General features: G+C 38.7%; 1 protein-coding gene across 5 annotated transcripts in view; it reads left to right on the top strand.

The window, feature by feature from the left end:
* Positions 1 to 20,278, top strand: part of IFT88 (intraflagellar transport 88) — a 162,155-nt gene that overhangs the window by 132,490 nt on the left and 9,387 nt on the right. For all 5 annotated transcript variants that reach the window (XM_047722866.1, XM_047722862.1, XM_047722864.1 and 2 more), the window contains one exon: positions 5,704 to 5,770. In XM_047722866.1, the coding sequence (XP_047578822.1) occupies positions 5,704 to 5,770 (67 nt within the window). The remainder of the gene's footprint in view (positions 1 to 5,703; positions 5,771 to 20,278) is intronic.

The following is a 20,278-nucleotide window of genomic DNA, read 5'->3' on the forward strand; positions in this document are numbered from 1 at the left end:
TATGTAGGGGCGCCTGGGTGGCTCAGTGGGTTAAAGCCTCTGCTTTCGGCTCAGGTCATGATCCCAGGGTCCTGGGATCGAGCCCCGCATCGGGCTCTCTGCTCAGCGGGGAGCCTGCTTCCTCCTCTCTCCCTGCCTGCTTCTCTGCCTACTTGTGATCTCTGTCTGTCAAATAAATAAATAAAATCTTAAAAAAAAAAAAAGAATGAATATGTAGGCGAGCGTGGGTGGTTCAGTCAGTTGAGCCTCTGTCAGTCTGCCTTCAGCTCAGGTCATGATCTCAGGGTCCTGGGATCCAGCCCTGTACAGGGCTCCCTGCTCAGTGGGAAGTCTGCTTCTTGCTCTGCCCTTCACCCCTCTGTTGCTCGCTCTCTCTCTCTTTCTCTCAAATAAATAAAGCCTTAAAAAAAAAAAGAATGAATATGTAAATGTCATTGCGACTGCTTTTCCTTTCCAGTTAGTACTCAGCCTTTTGATTCCTCTTCCATCAAAATATTTATATATATATTGACTATAGTCAGTTTTTATCTGTTTATCTCATAGACCTGACATCCTTCCACTGTCTTTGCTTAAATAATTCACTAATGACTTAATTAAGAATACTTCTGTAAACTCATACAAGTTACCATTGATGCATTTAGATTAGATCCAGTGTTTCTCTTACTTATTTACTCCAATTATTAACATCTTACAGTGCTTGAGCTGTGCCTCTTTTGGTGATATTTTATCTCTGCCCTCATTGTAATCCATATAAAACCTAAGGTCATTTTGATATCTTCTCTCTTTATAGTTTATCCTTAATATCTTCTCTCAAATGTTACTGGTTAATCTTTCTTTAGAATCAGAGTCACAGTTCTCATCCACAAAGCACTCTCTCTGCAGCACCCTTATAATCAATTTCTCTATTCTTTGGTACTCCGCATTAAATCTTAAACATGTTCTTGATGTTTTCTCACTTATGTTTTGCTTATAAATAGAAAGTAAAGGAGAAAAAATAGTGGAAAAGAAAGGTCCTAGGAAGAAGAGACAAAGAGAAAGAATTTTCACCATCTGAGAGCTAATTTATCTTTTAATTGTTGCATGTCCCATTTCAGTTTGTGTTTCTGAGATTGTGAGCCCATGGGGCAGAGCATTCTATTTCCTGGCTTGCATAGTTCATAAAGCACTTTTAGTTATGAAACAAAGTATAATAAATAAACTTCTGAATTAAGGACACTCTCCTTTTCTAAATTTGAACTTAAAACTTACTGCTTTTTCTGTGTGTTTCTTGTTTAGAATCAGTCCTAATGCAGAAACTTAACATTTTTCTACGTAATTAGAATTTCTCCATATAATCATTGTTAATGCCTGCATAATATGCTATTATACAGATATGTCTTCATTTCTTTAAGCATTTTCACACTGTTAGATAGTCACATATCTTTTTTAGAATTGGTAACTCTGCAGTCAAATTTTGGTGTTTCTTGCCCAAGAAGAACATTTCCATATTGTGAACTTGAGATCATTTGTGAAATGGACCATGTAATTGAAGGCAGGGATATCATAGATAATCACATCAAACTCTTACCTAGAGCTGTTGAAAGGAATACAAAGTTGACCCTCTGTTTTTATCCTTTCTTCTCCTCTGGAAGTACTAATAACGGTGGAAGTTTTGCAGCAGGAGGGAAAAGAAGCGAAGGCGCTGGATGAGTGGTCGTGAATGATGTTAGCATTCTTCATGGTTCTGGTTACAGTTTTCCCTTTAATTCCACTTGATTACATCTTCTTAACTAGACAATAATAGCAACAGCTAACATTTACTGAGTGCTTGATAGGTACAGGCACTGTTCTAAGTAAGCACTTTATGTGTATTAACTAATTTAATAATCACAATGGTCCTATGATGTTGGGTATGGCTTTATTATTTTTTTAGTAGATGAGAAAACTGAGACCCATGATGACAAAATAACTTCATCCAGGCAGATGCTTAGTGACTGAGCCACCCAGGCACCACTTAGCAACATTTTTTTAAAGAGATGTTTTATATTTCTTCTTTACTGGACACAAGGCAGCTGCAGGGCATTCTGTCAAACTTGACTATAGTCTGGAAAAGAACAAAATGGGAAGAGCAAGAAATAAAAACTAAGTAAAATAAGTCAAGCAGAGAAAGTCAATTATCATATGGTTTCACTTATTTGTGGAGCATAACAAATAGCATAGAGGACAAGGGGAGATGGGGAGGAGAAGGGAGTTGAGGGAAATTGGAAGAAGTGAACCATGAGAGACTATGGACTCTGAAAAACAATCTGACGGTTTTGAAGGGGCGGGGGTGGGAGGTTGGGGGATCCAGGTGGTAGGTATTGGAGAGGGCACAGATTGCATGGAGCACTGGGTGTGGTGCAAAAACAATGAATACTGTTACGCTGAAAATAAATTTTAAAAAAATGAAAAGGAGGAGAAAAATGTCAGCCAAAATACCAAAGAGGGTTAGAGAACAAAGTACACAAGATTCAGTATGGTGAAATTTGATTTTCAGAAGCAAATACGTGTTCAGCCGGAAGGGGATAAAAAAAAAAAAACCTCATTCTCTGGGCACCTGGGTGCCTCAGTCAGTTAAGTATCTGACTCTTGATTTTGGCTCAGGTTATGATCTTAGGGTTGTGAGATTAAGCCCTGTATCCTGCTCTACACTGAGCGTGGAGCCTGCTTAAGATTCCCTCTCACTTAAGATTTTCCCTAGAACCCTCCAATCACTCCCTCTCCTCCCCCCACCCCCTGCCCACAAAAAACAAAACAAAACAAAACCCCACATTCTCTGCCCACAGGAGAGTGGTAAAGGAAAAAGACAAGCAGAGCAGGACCATGAGTGTGAGGAGGGCATAGGTGCTGGTATGCACACTGAATAAGCAGCTGCCTGGGTCACAGGAGTTTCCCTAAGATGAGAGTGGAGCTGAACCTTAAGGGATGAGTGAGGAGCTGGGAAGAAGATAAAGAAGAGTGTGGCAGACAGAGAGGGTCCATAGAAAGAGGAAGCACCAAGGGGTACGGGCTGCCTTTTACTCACAAAGTAGGAGGGGCAGTCAGTTTCAAAAGGTGAAAAGGGTATCTTGGTTCTTTCCAGTTTGGCGACCGTGGCCATTGCTGCTATAAACATTGGGGGTACAGATGGCCCTTGTTTTCACTACATCTGTATTTTTGGGGTAAACAAGGTAGTGGGTATTAGGGAGGGCACGTATTGCATGGAGCACTAGGTGTGGTGTAAAAACAATGAGTACTGTTACGCTGAAAAGAAATAAAAAGATGAAACTCCTAAACTGGAAAAAAAAAAAAAAAAAGGTGAAAAGGACAGAATGTGGTACATTAAAAACATGCTTGCTCTGTGGGGCCTGGGGGCAGAGGCTGAGCCAGCAGTGGGGAGGCCCCTGGAGGCTGACACTGTCGTGTCCTTATGTGATATGTGTCCAGCAGGACACAGTGTCCTGAGAGTAGGAGAAGAAGAAGAGAAGTCATTGAATCAAGCCAGGTTTTAGGTTTCTTGATGAGTGGAGCAGAAAGACAAGTGGGTGGGGGCGCCTGGGTGGCTCAGTGGGTTAAGCCGCTGCCTTTGGCTCAGGTCGTGGTCTCAGGGTCCTGGGATCGAGCCCCTCATCGGGCTCTCTGCTCAGCAGGAAGCCTGCTTCCTCCTCTCTCTCTGCCTGCCTCTCTGCCTGCTTGTGATCTCTCTCTGTCAAATAAATAAATAAAAATCTTTAAAAAAAAAAAAAAAAAAAAGACAAGTGGGTGAACAAGGAGCCTGGAGGTCCTGATGGAGATATACTTAAAGTGGTGGGGTGATAGTAGGCTGTAAATAAAGTGAGGTTTTAAGGGACTTAATTTAGGAAAAGATGGCTGAGAGCCAAAGGATTGGGAAATTCTAGATGAGAGCAAAGAATAGATGGAATGGGGTGAAGAATGTAGTGATGGGGGGCGCCTGGGTGGCTCAGTGGGTTAAGCCGCTGCCTTCGGCTCAGGTCATGATCTCAGAGTCCTGGGATCGAGCCCCGCATCGGGCTCTCTGCTCAGCAGGGAGCCTGCTTCCTCCTCTCTCTCTGCCTGCCTCTCTGCCTGCTTGTGATCTCTCTGTCAAATAAATAAATAAAATCTTTAAAAAAAAAAAAAAGAATGTAGTGATGGTGGAAAGTGCTCACTACTCTAAATTGTCCTATTATAAACATACGGTTACTAAAGCAGGATGCAAGATCTTGTCTCACATTTGATTTGAAAAAATTTCAAGTTACATGGGCATTTGTCTTTTTAAGTTTATTTTATAGTATTGTGTTGTAGGTGTTTTAGATAAGCTAGAAATAATCTGTGGAGAGATTAAAACAAGTTTTTTTTTTTTTTTAAAGATTTTATTTATTTATTTGACAGAGAGAGATCACAAGCAGGCAGAGAGGCAGGCAGAGAGAGAGAGGGAAGCAGGCTCCCTGCTGAGCAGAGAGCCCGATGCGGGGCTCGAACCCAGGACCTGGGATCATGACCTGAGCCGAAGGCAGCGGCTTAACCCACTGAGCCACCCAGGCGCCCCTAAAACAAGTTTTAAAATAAAATCTGATTATAGACATTAAAATTTTTGTTACATCATTTCTAGATTTTCAAAAGAGAAGGGGCAAAGGGGAGAGATGGGATTTCAAGGGAGGTTTCTTTTTTAACAGAAAAAAATGTGAGCATGTTTACATGTATTTAGAAGTCCTGAGTTTTAGGAGGGTGTTCCATTTTACAGAAATGAGTCTTGAATTATTGAAAGGAAATTTTTTTCTTCCTAGCAGACCACTATGTCAATAACCCCATCCATGATCTGATGATTTATAAGCATCTGGGGAGTTGTCAGGGTCAGGGTTTGTCCTTTGAATTAAATATGAAATTGAGTTTATGTTATTGAAAATCTAAATAAGATACCAACCTGTGTTTATAATTTTTAAGTCAGTTGCAGAGTAAATATTTATTAAAAGCTGTCTGATTCTGGTCACTGACTGCCCTGTCCATCTAAACACAGCATTAGACATACGAGAATCTGGCAGTATGACTTGAGGCAGATTTGGTGTCAATACAAAAAGTCTAACACATAAGCAGAACACAAAATAACTGTAAATTGCTTCAGGAAACCCAAGAATGTCACAGCTTGGAGATATTTCTTATGTTTTAAGTGTGAGCTTATACCTACGAAAGTGGACTACTGAACAGATCTTAGCTGTTTTGTGAGATATTAGTTGCACTTTTATTGTAGAAGTTGAATTTCAAAAGCCAGTTTATCTTTCCCTTCCCCAAAATAGTTCAAGTCCAGCCATTATAGAGTAGGACTAGCTCAGGAAATAGCCCTTCTGTGGATTCCCTTGTCTCCTGCCAGCCCCCCAGTTTAAGACCTAAACTTTCGTATCAGGAGAATATTGGGTTTGTAAGCAACGTCACACTGCACATGTAAGTGGAAGTGCTCCCTGAGTATTTCATAAGGACTGAGGACCCAGTAGCAGGCAGGCTGTGAGCGCTTTACTCACACAACAGCCTCATCTTTTCTCCCATGAAGTCCACTCTTGGGTAAGGAGCAATTCGAACCCAGCTCTAAGGGGAGAAGGAGCAGTGAATCTTAAGGACAACACAGCAACGTTAATTTAAAAAGCAACATTTAATTATATTCAACTTTGAGGGACTATCATTTATTGTTTGAAACTCATCTTCTTGTTCTAGCGCATAAAGTCTGGCAGAGACAGCAGTGGGGGCTCCCGCAGCAGAAGAGAGGGGAGTGCCGGCAGCGGTAAGTATTTTCCATTTCCTTGAAATACTGGATTTGACAAGTGGGTAGTACATGGGCTACTAGAAACATCTTGAATAAAAAAAAAAAAAAGTCCTGTGTTTGCTTGTTCTATACACAATAAAAACTCACTTAGTGTAATTAATTTTGTAAGCAGTCTGCTATGTAAATGACTGTATATGTTAGTGGATTTTACTTCTTAACCAACCATACCTGTTTCTGCTAAGTGATAATTAAATAAGTTCATGCTGCATATATGAACACAGATGTCCATACTAATGAGATTTTACTGTATTATATTTTTAAAATTTACATTTTAAGATAGTACCATGAGAAGTAAGATGATCTTAAAGAACACTGGCAGTCCTGAGTCTTTACACTTTTCTTGTAGAAATAGTGTGAGTCTTGGAATTAGGAGACATGGTTCATTACAGCCTTCTATCTTTGGACCAACCTTGTAAATGCTGGAGGCTTTAAGTGATTTCTAAATTTGTTTGCATCTCTCAGCTCCTTGAATTTGTCACACCATTATTTAATAAGAAGATTGTTAAGTTTTACTTTTCTCTTTCTTCCTCAACAAAATCTACCTTCTCTGTCTATATCAGGGGGTAGTAAAAGTTAAACTTCATAGAAATTTGGTGGTTTGAAAGAAACTAATTGGAAAAATAAATGCAAAATTAGGACCTAGAAATACACATATATTCTCTTATATCCATACTCAGCACTTTCGTGCATAAGTGATCCAAGTCCATGCAACTGCTCAACTTCATTCTTCCATCTCTTGGTCTAGGAGTCAGGACAAAGACAAATGGGGACCCTTAGTTCAGGTGGGTCTTTCATTCATTCACAAACATTTATTGGGTGCATACCAGGTGCCAAATAGATACTGTGCTAAGTGCTGAGGACATGCGGATGAGTAAGACATGGTCCCTGGGTCCAGGGAAATTAACATCTAGTTGGAAAGACACACAAGTTTCAGGTACTGCTGAGACTGCCTCTGTGCTGGAGAAATGCACGTGTGTATTCTAAATTTCCTGAGGATAGAAGCTGCAGCAGGGACAAAGATTCTTTCCTGAGTTCTAAGCTCTGCTTTGCCAGATAGGTTTAAGCAGTTACAGTCACCAGTAGCATCTAGTTCTAGCAAAACAATTTGATTCTCTAAGGATCAGTCCAGCTTCTCCAGCTGAACCTCACAGTCCTTGCCTTTTTACCCTTGGGTCACAGGAGTCTTTACTCAGAGTTTCAGAAATTGGTAGAAGCAGCTTTCAGCTTGAGTCCAAGGAATGCCAAGAGCAGTCTGCCACAGCAGGAAGTAACCATTTACTATATGGTCAGCCCTCCATGGTCATACTGGGCGTTGACATCTCCATAGTGTCCCCTGACCCTCAGATGTCACCTCAGTTCTATTAACCTGGCCCCATTCCTGCTTTCATGTGTTCACATAACCCTCCGGGCTTGAACTTAACTGAGTCTCAGGTCTGAGAGATCTGTCCCAACAGTTCTGGTAAGCTGGAGAGCTACAGGCCTACAACTTGTTATCCAAAGCCTGTTGTGTCAAGTGTGTTGTGGAATTCAGCATTTTTTGAAGTTTAGAGAAGTATTATCGTGCATTAGCCATATATAATACCCATGGAGATCATCTCAGTCAAATATAACTATTACTAATTTGGCAAAATATGTTAATAATAACATATAAATGTTAACAACATTTATGACATATGATGGTTAAAATATTTATGATAAATGATGGTTAACATTTATGATAAATGATGGTTAAAATGATGGTTAAAAATAACTTCAGGTCAAGTCAGGCTTTATGCCCATGAAGTTTACCTATTGCTACCTAAAAACTTGGCTTTCATGAGCTTTTGAATTTGAAATTGTAGATGAGGGATCAGGGACCTCTATGTACCAAAAATGTCCCTAATGGGCAAGAAGTCAGCACACAGGCTTTGTGCCTTAGTTAAGAGGAACTTAGGTTCACCAGACCCAACTTGCTGCTCCCTATTCATCCTTGCTCTTAGGAGGCAAGCAGTTTGTGATACAAGCTTTTTTGAAATTGAATGTCCTTCAAGAAATAATTATCTTGAGTAACCCCTAGGGAAATATTACATATTTATCAAAATTCTAGGACCAAGTCACCATCTTCTAAGTTTTCTATACTTCCTCTAAAAATCTTAAGTTCAGGGTAACCAACCAGTTCCTTCCAGAACAGCCCCCAACAGCCTATGTTAAGTTCTCAGAGCCTTCTCTGGTAATTCATAAGCTTGCAAAATGTAACCAGTGTTACCGCCTAAACCTGAGCCTGAGTTACCCAGATGTCTGGAATGTTTGAAAATCTGCTTCAGAAACATCAGGGCCAGGGCATGCTCTAAGAACCTTGAATCGGTTGGTGCTGAGCCAGAGCCCAGACAACACTGGTCCAGAGACTAATGTCTGCCTCTTAGAAACATCAGAAAGATCAAGGTGTGCTTCAGAGGCCACTGAGGTGCCAGATCCTTCAACATGAAGAGTGGTTCAGCCCCCGCTCCCCCCAAGGTGACCTCTCTGTAATACTCCTTAAATCATGCTATGTCTCAGAACAAAATGAAATACCTCACCTGGCCTGGGACCTCCGCCTTGGTCAGGGTTAGTTTGGTCAAGAAAAGACTCACAGCAGAGAAAGGTGTGGCTGCTCCAGATCTGATACCTGAGTGCAGGGAAGGAGAGGCCTTTCTATTACAAATACACCTCCTGGTCCTGGTTTCTCTTTTTAATACATTTTCTTTTCTCTCATCCAGTCCATTTCAGCCCAACACAATCAGTTCTAGTGTACAAATAAGCTTTATTCTCACAGGAGGGAATTTTGGAGTGGAAATTCTGTGTTATTAGGGCATTTTTACAAGCTGGGTTTCATGTTGCTTGGTTCTTTTGGCACAAGTTTAAAGCATTAGCTACTTCCTTTTCAGGGTTCTTACTTTCTTTTTTTCTCCTGCCATTTGCCTTTTGTTCCTTATTTCCTGATCCCTTCAGTTACATGGTGTCCCAGACTTCTTCATTTCCTCCTGCAACCCAAGCTGGAATGCCTCTTTCAGTGACCTTGCTGATTCTAGCCTGACACTTTTTCAAGAATCATATTTTTTGCCTTTTTTTCTCCAGCTCTTTGCACAGGCCACAGGATAGGCTGTCCTGGCTTTGAAGTCTGAATAAACCATGCTGTGGATGCCTCTCTCGCTTTCTCTTCCCTTTCACCTCATGGGGCCCTCCCAGAGCACCCTGCAGCACACTATGGGTGTGCCCTCTTCACCAGCAGTCTTGCTGCCACTCCACCAGCCCCAGTCACTGTCTGCATAATGGCCACTGGCCCCCTTATTATACCTCAGCTAGGACTTCCCAGTACAAACCCACATGCAACAGGCCCTTACCCATCATCCACTTCTACCTGTGAAACCTAGAGATGCACATTTACGTCTTTACGTGGAAATACTTGGCACTTCTGTCTGGATTAGATCCACAGGTCAGATAGTGGAAAGGGTTGATTTTCCAAATGCATCCAAAAGAGGCCAGCCTTAAGCTGTTAAAATAAATGCAATGCCTACAACTAGATTTTTAGACTATTAGAGTATTGCCCAGGAGCAAGGACCACAGGGAACTTAAATATCAGAATTACTAGTTTATATAAAATGAAATCTTGAGGGCCCTTGAAAATCGTCCACTTTTTTTTTTTTTTTTTTTTTTTTTTGTGGACCAGACTAGTCCTACTACAGCCTTATTTTTGCTTAGTTTATTTAATAAGCCTCAGCTTCTATCCTCTTCAGTGGGTCTCCCCAATTTTAGCCTTTGGCAAAATCACCTGGAAGGCTTGTGACAACAGCCTGCTGAGCTGCTAGTTCAGCATTTTTTAAAAATTTTATTCATTTATTTGACAGAGAGAGAGAGAGAGAGCGAGGGCTAGCACAAGCAGGGGGAGTGGGAAAGGGAGAAGCAGGCTTCCCGCTGAGCAGGGAGCCTGATGTGGGGCTTGACCGCAGGACCCAGGATGATGACTTGATCCCAAGGCAGACATTTAACTGACTGAGCCACCCAGGCACCCCTAGTCCAGCATTTCTGAGCCAGTCTGGGCCACGCCCAGGAATTTGCATTTCTGACAAGGTCCAAGCTGATGCTGATAGATCTTAAATGAGATATTACAAGAGTAAATGTGATATAGTGTGTATAGAAAGGTTGCTGCTACTATTACCACCAAATTTAAATTCACAGTAGCAGCAGTCATCCAGCCTCTGGCCTCATGCCCTAGCTCTGTCACTCCTGAGTATATTACCCTGGGAGGTGGTGTGAGCTTGAAACTAACTTAAAATTACATGCTTGATTCATGGAAGGGGGCTGAGTGTAATGCCTGGCACACACTCAATGCTGAGTAGCTATTACTATTATTAACTTGATACAAACTGTGTTAAAAAGCTATAATGTTAGGTTAAGAATATTGACTATCCATTCCAGTATTTTCAGTACTTTAGTTTGTTTTTATAGAGTTAACTTAAAATGAAATGAACTTGTTTTAACTCCTTGAAGTAGAAACACATGACTCTTTTAAATGCCACATTTGGGGTTAAGGTTTCAGCTTCTCAGTGCAAAAACATCAAACAATTCAGAAAAAAGTTAAGTCACACTGAAAGTCAGCTTCCACGAGGAGAGCTATATTCTGCAAGTTCCAAGTCTCCATAGTCAGCCTATGTATGGTCTACAAGGATAAGCCAGGTGAGAGGAGCAATCGTATTCCTGCCTAATGTGTTGCCTTGAGTTAAAAAACCAAGAAATCTGCAGAACACATCTGCTTCTCATGGGTATCTGTCCTCAAGAAACAAGAGTGCCTTCTTGTAAAGCACTTTACATCTTACATTTTATGTTTTAGCATGATGGTTGCATTTTGTGACTTGAGTGCTGTATTATGAAGGTTTCATTTTAAAATTGTTATTTACTCTGTGTGCTACTTAGTAGTTTGCTGCATTTTTTAGTTTTTATTATGTCTTGGTTGCAAACTTTTCCTGTGACAGTGTATCTCTTAGTTTTACACTAAAATGATTTTATAATGAAAGTGAGGAGGGTAATATGATTCAGTGAGCAGAAATTAACTTTTACAGACAACTTTTTGAGGAACATGTCTTTTATAAAATACATTGTAACCATGTTTTGTTTTTTAAATTTGGAATTTTGTTCTAAGACTATAGTCCAAGGGTAAGTTTTTTGGGTTTTGTTTTTGTTTTTTTGTTTTTTTTAACTAGAATACCTTCTCACAGTTTTGGGGACCTCAGTGGTGTCCCAGGCAGAGTGAACAACTCATGCTTAGTGACCACCACCTATGGACAAACAAAAGATTACAGCCTAAGGAGGTAGGATAAGAAAAGCACATGTAAATATATCTAAATTCAAAGAATCACATCAATAAAATGCAGCTGATCTCTAGGAAGAAAGGGAGTGAGTATGAATGGGGCAAAAAAAAAGCCTGGAGAAGGCCAGAGGGACTCATTTCACCAGTGTGTCACTCCTTTCAGCTTCAGTTCCAGGGTAAGTGCCCTCTTTACCTCAGAAAGCCAAAGAGGAAATGTGCTGAATTCCCTTAGTATCTAAGCATTTGGAAGCTAGTATATAAAAGGGAACTTTATTAGCAATAAGTATTAGAAGAGAATTGATAGTACTCACTGTGGCACCAAAGTATACTCTGTGCCACAGATTCTGAAGAAGTTTCTCTGTGTCTTGCTGGTCTCATCTCCTAATGTGTCACCTGTTTTTCTGGTACAGTGTTCTCTAAGTCAAGGGGGTCAGCACACTTTTATGTAAAGAGCCAGCTAGTAGACAGTTGAGGCTCCAGGGCCATACACATACTTGTGGTGTCACAAAGGCAGGCACAGACAGCATGTAAGCAAGTGGCTACAGCTGGGCTCTCTGAAACGTCATGTTTGGACACTGAAATTTGAATGGCATATAAATTTCATGTGTCACAAAATATTGTTATACTTTTGCTTTTTTCCCCGAGCTTTAAAAATGTCTGAACCATTCTTAGCTCACTAGGTGTTCAAAAAGGGAGGGGGTAGGCCAGGTTTGGCTCCCAGATTATAATTTGCTAATTCCTGCTCTAGGCCAAGCTCTCCATAAATATTCCTGGGTGTGACAGGTGAGGGCCTTCAGGTTATCCTCTTTCAAAGCACTGATTTCAGCTATCTAATCCATGCACATAGTTTGTGCAATAAGATTCTTTATCACTGACCTTTTCCTCTTAAAAGTGTCTTAGCTGTTTACATCCCGGCCACCTCCAAATATGTCATACATGTAATAACAGAGTGTGTGAGGTTTTGTATCTTCAACAGAACATGCTCCTTTCCTTTGGCCCTTGGCTTATTGCCCTACATTTGAGGTCATTGTAATTAATTTCTCAGTCCTGGTATTCATTCAACATCTGTGGACCTCTTTTTCTAAGTCACCATATTGTACATGACCTTGGGCAGGTCATTTTATCTCTTTGTCACAGATTCCTTGTCAGTCAAATGGGAGTGAAAATAGGACCCACCTAATAGGGTTGTTGAGAGGAGGAGATAGGTTAATACATAGAAAACACTTAAGACAGTGTCTGACACAGGGAAGCACCTGATAAGGGTGATTCCTATTTGACCAAGGAGAACGGACAGTACCTGAAATTCTGGTATCCACATGTGGGTATAGTGAGGATCCATGTTCTTTGCTCTCCTGGATGTATGACCTTGGAGTTTGTTACTCTCAGAATTTTTCCTACCACAGGGTTACATTTATCAATGCATAAAGGTAAACGTCAAGTGTACCTCTCTCTTACTACAGACTACAAAGTTTGTAAAAGGGTTTTTTTTTAACAAAATTCTAGAAATTGTATATGCAAATGAGTGTTGTATTTTGAAGTTACCACTTTGGAAAGCTGGATATTTATTCCAATAATGCGTTAGTCAAAACATTTGTGAAACTCCTCTTTTGGTATTTCCATCAGAAGCAAATTACAAAAAGCCCAGGAAATCCTATCTAGACATTTTACTGATATATGTAATATATGTATATAAATCTGATGAAATATGTAAAACACATATATATAATATGTATATTACATATATCTGTAAAATATATGTACACATTTTATATATACATGAGCACACACACATACATATACACATACACACATATTCTATCAGTTCTTTTTTCCTTTTATGTCTTTTTGTTTATCAATAAATAAGCATTTGTCAAGTTCCTGACCATAGCAGGTATTTAGTAAGTGCCAATTCCCTTTCAGCTTCTCCCTCTCCCATACATTTATATACCAGGTACTGAGTTAAGCATTTAAGATATATAAAATATAACTCAAAAATCAATAATTTGGGGTGCTTGGGTGGCTCAGTTGGTTAAGTGTCCAACTCTTGATCTCAGCTCAGGTCTTGATCTCACAGTCATGAGAGTTCAAGCCCTACATTAGGCTCCATGCTCAGCCCAAATGAGCTTTAAAAAAGTGTGATAAATCAGTTATCTACATTGCATACATCTTTACTGATTCCCTCCACAGCTTCTTCACCTGAGTACTGCCTATTATAGTAGCTATCACAGTCAACTTTTCCAATTTTGATATGTCCCTATTAGCTGTTTTATTGGATAATAATACAATTAGGCCAATAGGAGTAGGGAGTAAGGGGTGAAGTTAAACTGAGAATTGCAATGTAAACAATGTAAAAAGGATCTGAAGTTTTTACAGTAAAACTAGGTCAAAGCAATGGGCCTCCTAAAATTATATGAGGATTATATCATCTGAGCTGATAATGCCATTACTTTCTTAAACAGTAGGGGTTGGAAGGGTACTTTGGATCCATAGCTATGGTACACTGCCCCTTAACTTTCAAAAGTGGCAGAGGCAAAGGAAGATCAGCTTTGTCATAACAAGAGAATAGATCATTTGCAAGTTATGCTACAAAGTACATAGATGTAAATCGGATAGTAGATTCATGCTGAAGGTCTCAAAAGTGCTGTGTGATGTTCTTCAGTATTTCTAGATATAAACAAAAATTTATTTATACTTACTGAATGAGAGAAGATCTTCCATAGCGATCATATCTTTGTAGGTGCCATCTTGGAGATGGGAGGAGAGAGATCAAAGATATTTTTTTAATGTCTAATGGATAGTGAAATCAGAGTTTACAGCTCACCAAAAGAGAATCATTTAAAAAGATATTGAAAAGAGTAAGGGGCACTGTGTTTGTAACATATTCAGAGGAATAGGAAGAATTTTTTAGAAGGTTTCATTTTAGATAGCACTTTCAAAAAATAAGAAATCAGGGACGGTTGATAGGCGGTCTAGCTTAAGGGAAGGGGGGTGGATGTTCGAGAATTATCAGAGATTGGTTAATTGGGCCTTGAAAACTAAAAAAGGCTATTAGATTTTTCAGTGAAGATAATGATGGTAACCCTAAAGAAAGTGGTCTCAGTACACTGCTGGGCAAAAACTGGATTCCAGTGATTTAAGGAGTGTATGGGATGCAGGAAGGTGGAGAAGAGGAAACAAACTGTTCTCTTTCTAAATAAGTAAAGACTGTCTTCCCTTGGAAAATGTATTCATTTTTATTTGAATAGAATGGTGAAAATTTATGTAGTCAGCCTCTTAACTTTACTTAATTTGTTTCATGAATAGTGCCTATGTTATAAAACACACTTTCTCACCAAAAAAAGAACTCATATTTTAAAACCTTAACTTTCTAAAATGTTGCAAATAGTTTGCCTTCTTGGTATGAGTTTCCTTGTAAAAACATTGGTCAAGGCAGGATGTAGTCTCTCCTCTAGCGGAAATATCATGAGATTTTCCCCCAAATCTCAAGATTGCAAGGGGCTTTAAAGACAGGAAGGTGTAGGCTATTCTGGGGATAGGAAAAGGGTCTAAAACATAAGGCTATGAAAAGAGATTGCGAATTTACTTTGTCTGGGTATTTATCATTATTAAGACAGCCATATTCTGGAATACCATATGGTAGGAATATATATATGAATAAGGCCATACTTACTCATATAAACTTTTCACAACTGTATGGAAGGTGCCACACTTTACACTTTACACACTTTGCCAAAAAGCCATAATTGTAGAATGGGCAAGGAATAGATTGGCAATCAGGAAACCTTGGTTTTGCTGATGGCCTTACCACTAACTGTGAACTCTTGAACAAGTGACTTTACCTCCTTAGGCCTGTTTTCTCACCTGAAAAATAAGGAGATAGGGGCGCTTGGGTGGCTCAGTGGGTTAGAGCCTCTGCCTTCGGCCCAGGTCATGATCCCAGAGTCCTGGGATCAAGCCCCGCATAAGGCTCTCTGCTCAGCAGGGAGCCTGCTTCCTCCTCTCTCTCTCTGCCTGCCTCCCTGCCTACTTGTGGTCTCTGTCTGTCAAATAAATAAATAAAATCTTTAAAAAAAATAAATAAAGAGATTAGACTTAACCTTTTTAGTAACATTTATGTATGTTCCTGCTGACTACGAAATTATTACTTCTATTTCTGACAGTAAGATGGACAGAATGTTCAGGGAAACACCTCCAGGAATAGCATTCCCTAAAAATGGTGAATACTTGGGGTAGGGGAGCAAAGAGGAAGAAAAAAAGAAAAGAAAATAAAAAAAAATTTTTAAATGCATGGATGAGTTGGCAAGAAAAAGGGAGACTCTTTGGAGGTTAAAAATGAGTAGAGGGGCACTTGGGTGGCTCAGTTGATTAAGCATTTGACCTCTTGATCTCCGCTCAGGTCTTGATCTCAGGGTTGTGAGTTCAAGCCCTGATTTAGAATCCATGCTAGGTGTCGGGCCTACTTAAAAAAAAATAAAATAAAAAAAATAAGTCCAAAGGAATAAGTGCAGAAACTGGCATTTGTCCTAGCTAATCCCTGCTGACCTAGAGCCTAGACCATTCATGGGGAACAAGAAATACAGTGGGGGCCCCCAAAAAGTCAGAGGTCAATTCAAAGAATTCCTTTATAAAGACAGGATCCTTAACAGGAAATACTGTTAGTGGGTCAACTAGAAAAGGATCTCCCCCACAAAGGATGGATTTCCACCTTGGTACTACTGGAATATAACAACAACAATTAAAAAAAAAAAAAAAAAAAAAACCAGGAAAACTCCCTGGAAAATTCCTAACCATAAATAATCAATCACAGAGTTTTGGAGCTAGAATATATATTACCTGTGTAATATGGATCCTAAAGGAACCCCACACTGAAAATTTGGCATAAAGTAGAGGTGAGTTGGTGCTGCTCCCAGGTACCTAGGAGAAACAAGTTTAAATCTATCCTGAAGGAATATACTATAAATAAGACTCAAATACTTCAGATAAAGTTACAAAGAATAGGAACGTACAATTTTAAAAAGTCTGAGCACATGAGGAAAAAGCACTATGAATGAACAAAAGAAACTGTAGAATCCATTTTAAAAGACTAGAGATGTTTTAATTAGGTAAAAATATATTTTGAAAGTGAGAGTACAGAGGGATGCCTGGGTGGCTCAGTTGGTTAAGTGCCTGCCTTTGGTTCAGGTCATGATCCCAGGATCCTGGGATGAGCCTACATTGGGCTCCCTACTCAGCAGGGAGCCTGCTTCTCCCTCTGCTTGCTGCTCCTCCTCCTTGTACTCTCTCTCTCTCTCTCTCTGACAAATTCTAAAAATCTCTAAAAAAAAAAGTGAGAATATAGATTATCTCTTGTTATCTGAATTCAAGAACTGAATAATTCAGATAAGTTTTTTTGACAATGTGGTGGTTATCCTTTGGTACCTGAGCTCTTAAATACTTGTTATCTAAAATTTAAGAATTAGATAGCACAGAATCCCTCACTGTCCAAATTCTCACTATAGACACATAGGAATCAGATCAAGATAGTGGGCAATACTTGTATATTTTAAGTATGACAAAGGGATAAGAGAATATAAAAGTTACTAAGCAGATTGAAAAGAACCAAAATACAACTTTCAAAAATGAAAAATAGAATTGAAATTAGAAACTCCACCTATTAGAAAATTTATGGTTAAATAAAGGGTTGGAAAACTACAGTTTACAGATCAGATCTGGCTTGAGCTACCACCTGTTTTTATCAGTAAAGTTTTCCTGGAGCACAGCCATGCTCAGTCTGCCTTCATGCTGCAACAGAAACCATATGGCACACAAAGCCTAAGATATTTACTCTCTGGCCCTCTACAGAAAAGGTTTGCTGGCCCCAAATAGATTAGATTAGATTAGAGAGAATGTATGATTCTCTCTAATCTCTTCATCCCAGATTAGATCAGATGAAGAGAGAATGTATGACCTGGAAGATAGAGCTGAAGGAGTTATCCAAAATGAAGGACAGAGGATCATGGTTATAGAAAATAGAGATTGAGGGACATGAAGGATGTAGTGAAAAAAGGTCTAGCCTACGTATAATTGGGTTAGACAGAATGAGATTAAAAAAAAAAAAAAAGACAGAATGAGGAAAAGGAAATAATGGCCGAGAATTTTCTAGAATTAATGAGATCCTCAAATTATCAAAGTGAGATAATGCTCAAATGGGATAAATAATACATATATCATAGCCAAGTTACGGAATATGAAAGGCAGAAAAACTGTTTCAGTTTTATCAGTCTAAAAAGAAAACCAGAAATAGTGGAACATTGTCAGTGTGTGAAGACAGAATAACTATCAACTTGAAATTGTATGCCATTGAGTCTATAGTTCAAGAATGAACACAATATAAAGTCATTTTAGAGCATTTTTAACCAATAGGTTCTCATTAAAAAGAAATTGCAAAGAGGGTACTTCAGGCTGAGGAGGGAAAAGCCAGAAGTACAAAAAAGAAAAGAAAAAAGCAAATACGATGGTAAATAGTCTACTAAGTCTAATTACATTTTGAATATTTTTTAAAAATGGCAATACTCTATGTTGTCAAATTTTTTAAAATTAAGGTAAAGCTAAATTCCTGGACTGAAGTAATATTTAAGGCAGGGATGTAAGTTGTAATAGAATAAAGTATTCAAAGATCTTCGCTTGTTTGGGAAGAAGGTGAAGATACTGATTAATTTTAGACTCTGTTAAATGTACATACTAAAATATGCCTAAATATATCTAGTAAATATAAAAATAATTGAAATGGATGTATAACTTCCAAACTAGTAGAGGGTAAATATTCAAATGAACAGGTAAAACAGATGTTGTATGTGACTCCAGAAAGGTGGACATCGAAAGTTTTTCTTTTGATACATATGTAGCAATGGAATAAAAATGTAGTGTCTGCAAATAGACCCAAACAAACGTAGTCAATTAACCTTTAACAAAAGTGCAAAAAGCAATTGTGTAGAAAGAGGATAGTCTTTTCAACAAGCAGTGCTGGATAATTGGAAATCCACATGCAAAAAAATTAACATTGATCTACACCATGCACCATATTAAAAATTAACTCAAAATGGATCATTAAGGAAGGTGTGTGTTCTAATGAGTACTGGATATTATATAAGACTGTTGAATCACTGAATTCTACTTCTGAAACTAATACACTACATGTTAATTAATTGGGGGAAAAAAACCCAAATGGATCATATTACTAACTATAAAACTGCAAAGTATAAACTTGCAGGAGAAAATCTTTGTGACTTGGGTTAGCCAGAGATTTCTTAGCTGTGACATTAAAAGCATATGATCCGTAAAATTTTTAAATATGGATAAATTGAACTTCATCAAAATTAACTTTTACTTCTCAAAAGACAATCCTATCAAAGGGAAGCGGGAAGCCAAAATAGGAGAAAATACTTGCAAAACACATATCTGACAAAGGACTTGTATCTAAAATATAAAAAGAGCTCTACAATTCAATACTAAGTAGGAAAACAGCCCAATTATTTGTTGTCTTTTTTTAATCAGGAAAATATTTGAATAAGCACTTCATGAGGAAAAGTATATGAATGAGCACATATCTGATAAGGATTAATCTCCAAAATATATAAGAATGCCTACAACTCAATGACAAAAAAATACATTTTCAAATAGGCAGAGGCACAACTGAATAGACATTTTTTCCACAGGATGCATGCAGGTGGTTATAAAGACAGGAAAATCTGTTCAACATCACTAATCAGGGAAATGCAAATCAAAACCATGATGACTTTATCACCTCACACCTGTTAGAATGTCATCTAAATGGTAAGAGATAAGTATTGACACGGATGTGGAAAAAAGGAAATCCTTGTGCATTGTTGATGGGAATATAAATTGGTGCAACCACCATGGAAAACAGTATGGAGATTCTGAAAAATAGAGCTATCATATGATCCAGCAGTCCCACTTCTGGGTTTGTATCCAGAGGAAATGAAAACAGGATATTAAAGAGATTATCTGCACTCCCATGTTCATTGCAGCATTATTCACAATAGCCAAGACACCTAAGTATCTGTCAGCAGATGAAAAGATAAAGAAGATGTGTATATATGCAATAGAATATTAATCAGCCATGAGAAATAAAGAAATCCTGCCATTTGCAACAACGGGAATGAATCTTGAGGGCAATGTGCTAAATGAGATAAGTCTGACAGAAAAAGGCAAATACTCTTTGATATCACTTACATATGGAAATAAAAAAGCCAAACTTGGGGCACCTGAGTGGCTCAGTGGGTTAAAGCCTCTGCCTTCACTCTGCTCAGTGGGGAGCCTGCTTCCCCCTCTCTCTCGGCCTGCCTCTCTACTTGTGATCTCTCTCTGTGTCAAATAAATAAAATTTAAAAAAAAAAAAAAAAGCCTCTGCCTTCAGCTCAGGTCATGAACTCAGGGTCCTGGGATCGAGCCCCGCATCGGGCTCTCTGCTGAGTGGGGAGCCTGCTTCCTCCTCTCTCTCTGCCTGCCTCTCTGCCTACTTGTGATCTCTGTGTGTTAAATAAATAAAAATTTTTTTAAAAAGCCAAACTTGTAGGAACAGAGTAGAATCATCGTTACCATGGTTTCCAGGGGTGAAGTTAAAAAGGTAAACAAATTCTGGAGATCCAATGTACAGCATTGTGATTATAGTTAAAAATATTATCTTATATACTTGAAAGTTACTAAGAACTTAAATGTTCTCATCGCAAAAAAAGAAAAGTAATTACGTGATATGCTGGAAGTGTTAACTAGTGCTGTGGTAGTAATCATATTGTAATGTATATGTGCATCAGATCATCACATTGTATGCCATAAACTTACACAATGCTATATGTCAGTTAACACCTCAATAAAGCTGTGGGGGGGGGGAAGTGATTCTCCCAAATCTATTATGTTGTTATCTCCCCTGCCATTACTGCCACAGCACACATATACTCCTTCTCTGCTTTGCTGTAGATTTCATAAAGATTTACTGTTATTCACAGGAATTTAGGAAAGGTAAACATGTGTCCTCAACATTCTTGGAGCTATACACCATATTTGTTACTTAAACTAAGTCATCAAAAAATTTTAATGAAGAAGGTATACAAATGAAAAGCACATGAAAATATAGTTACTCATTA

Source organism: Lutra lutra, chromosome 3 (genome assembly GCF_902655055.1).
Source record: "Lutra lutra chromosome 3, mLutLut1.2, whole genome shotgun sequence".
Classification (NCBI taxonomy): domain Eukaryota; kingdom Metazoa; phylum Chordata; class Mammalia; order Carnivora; family Mustelidae; genus Lutra; species Lutra lutra.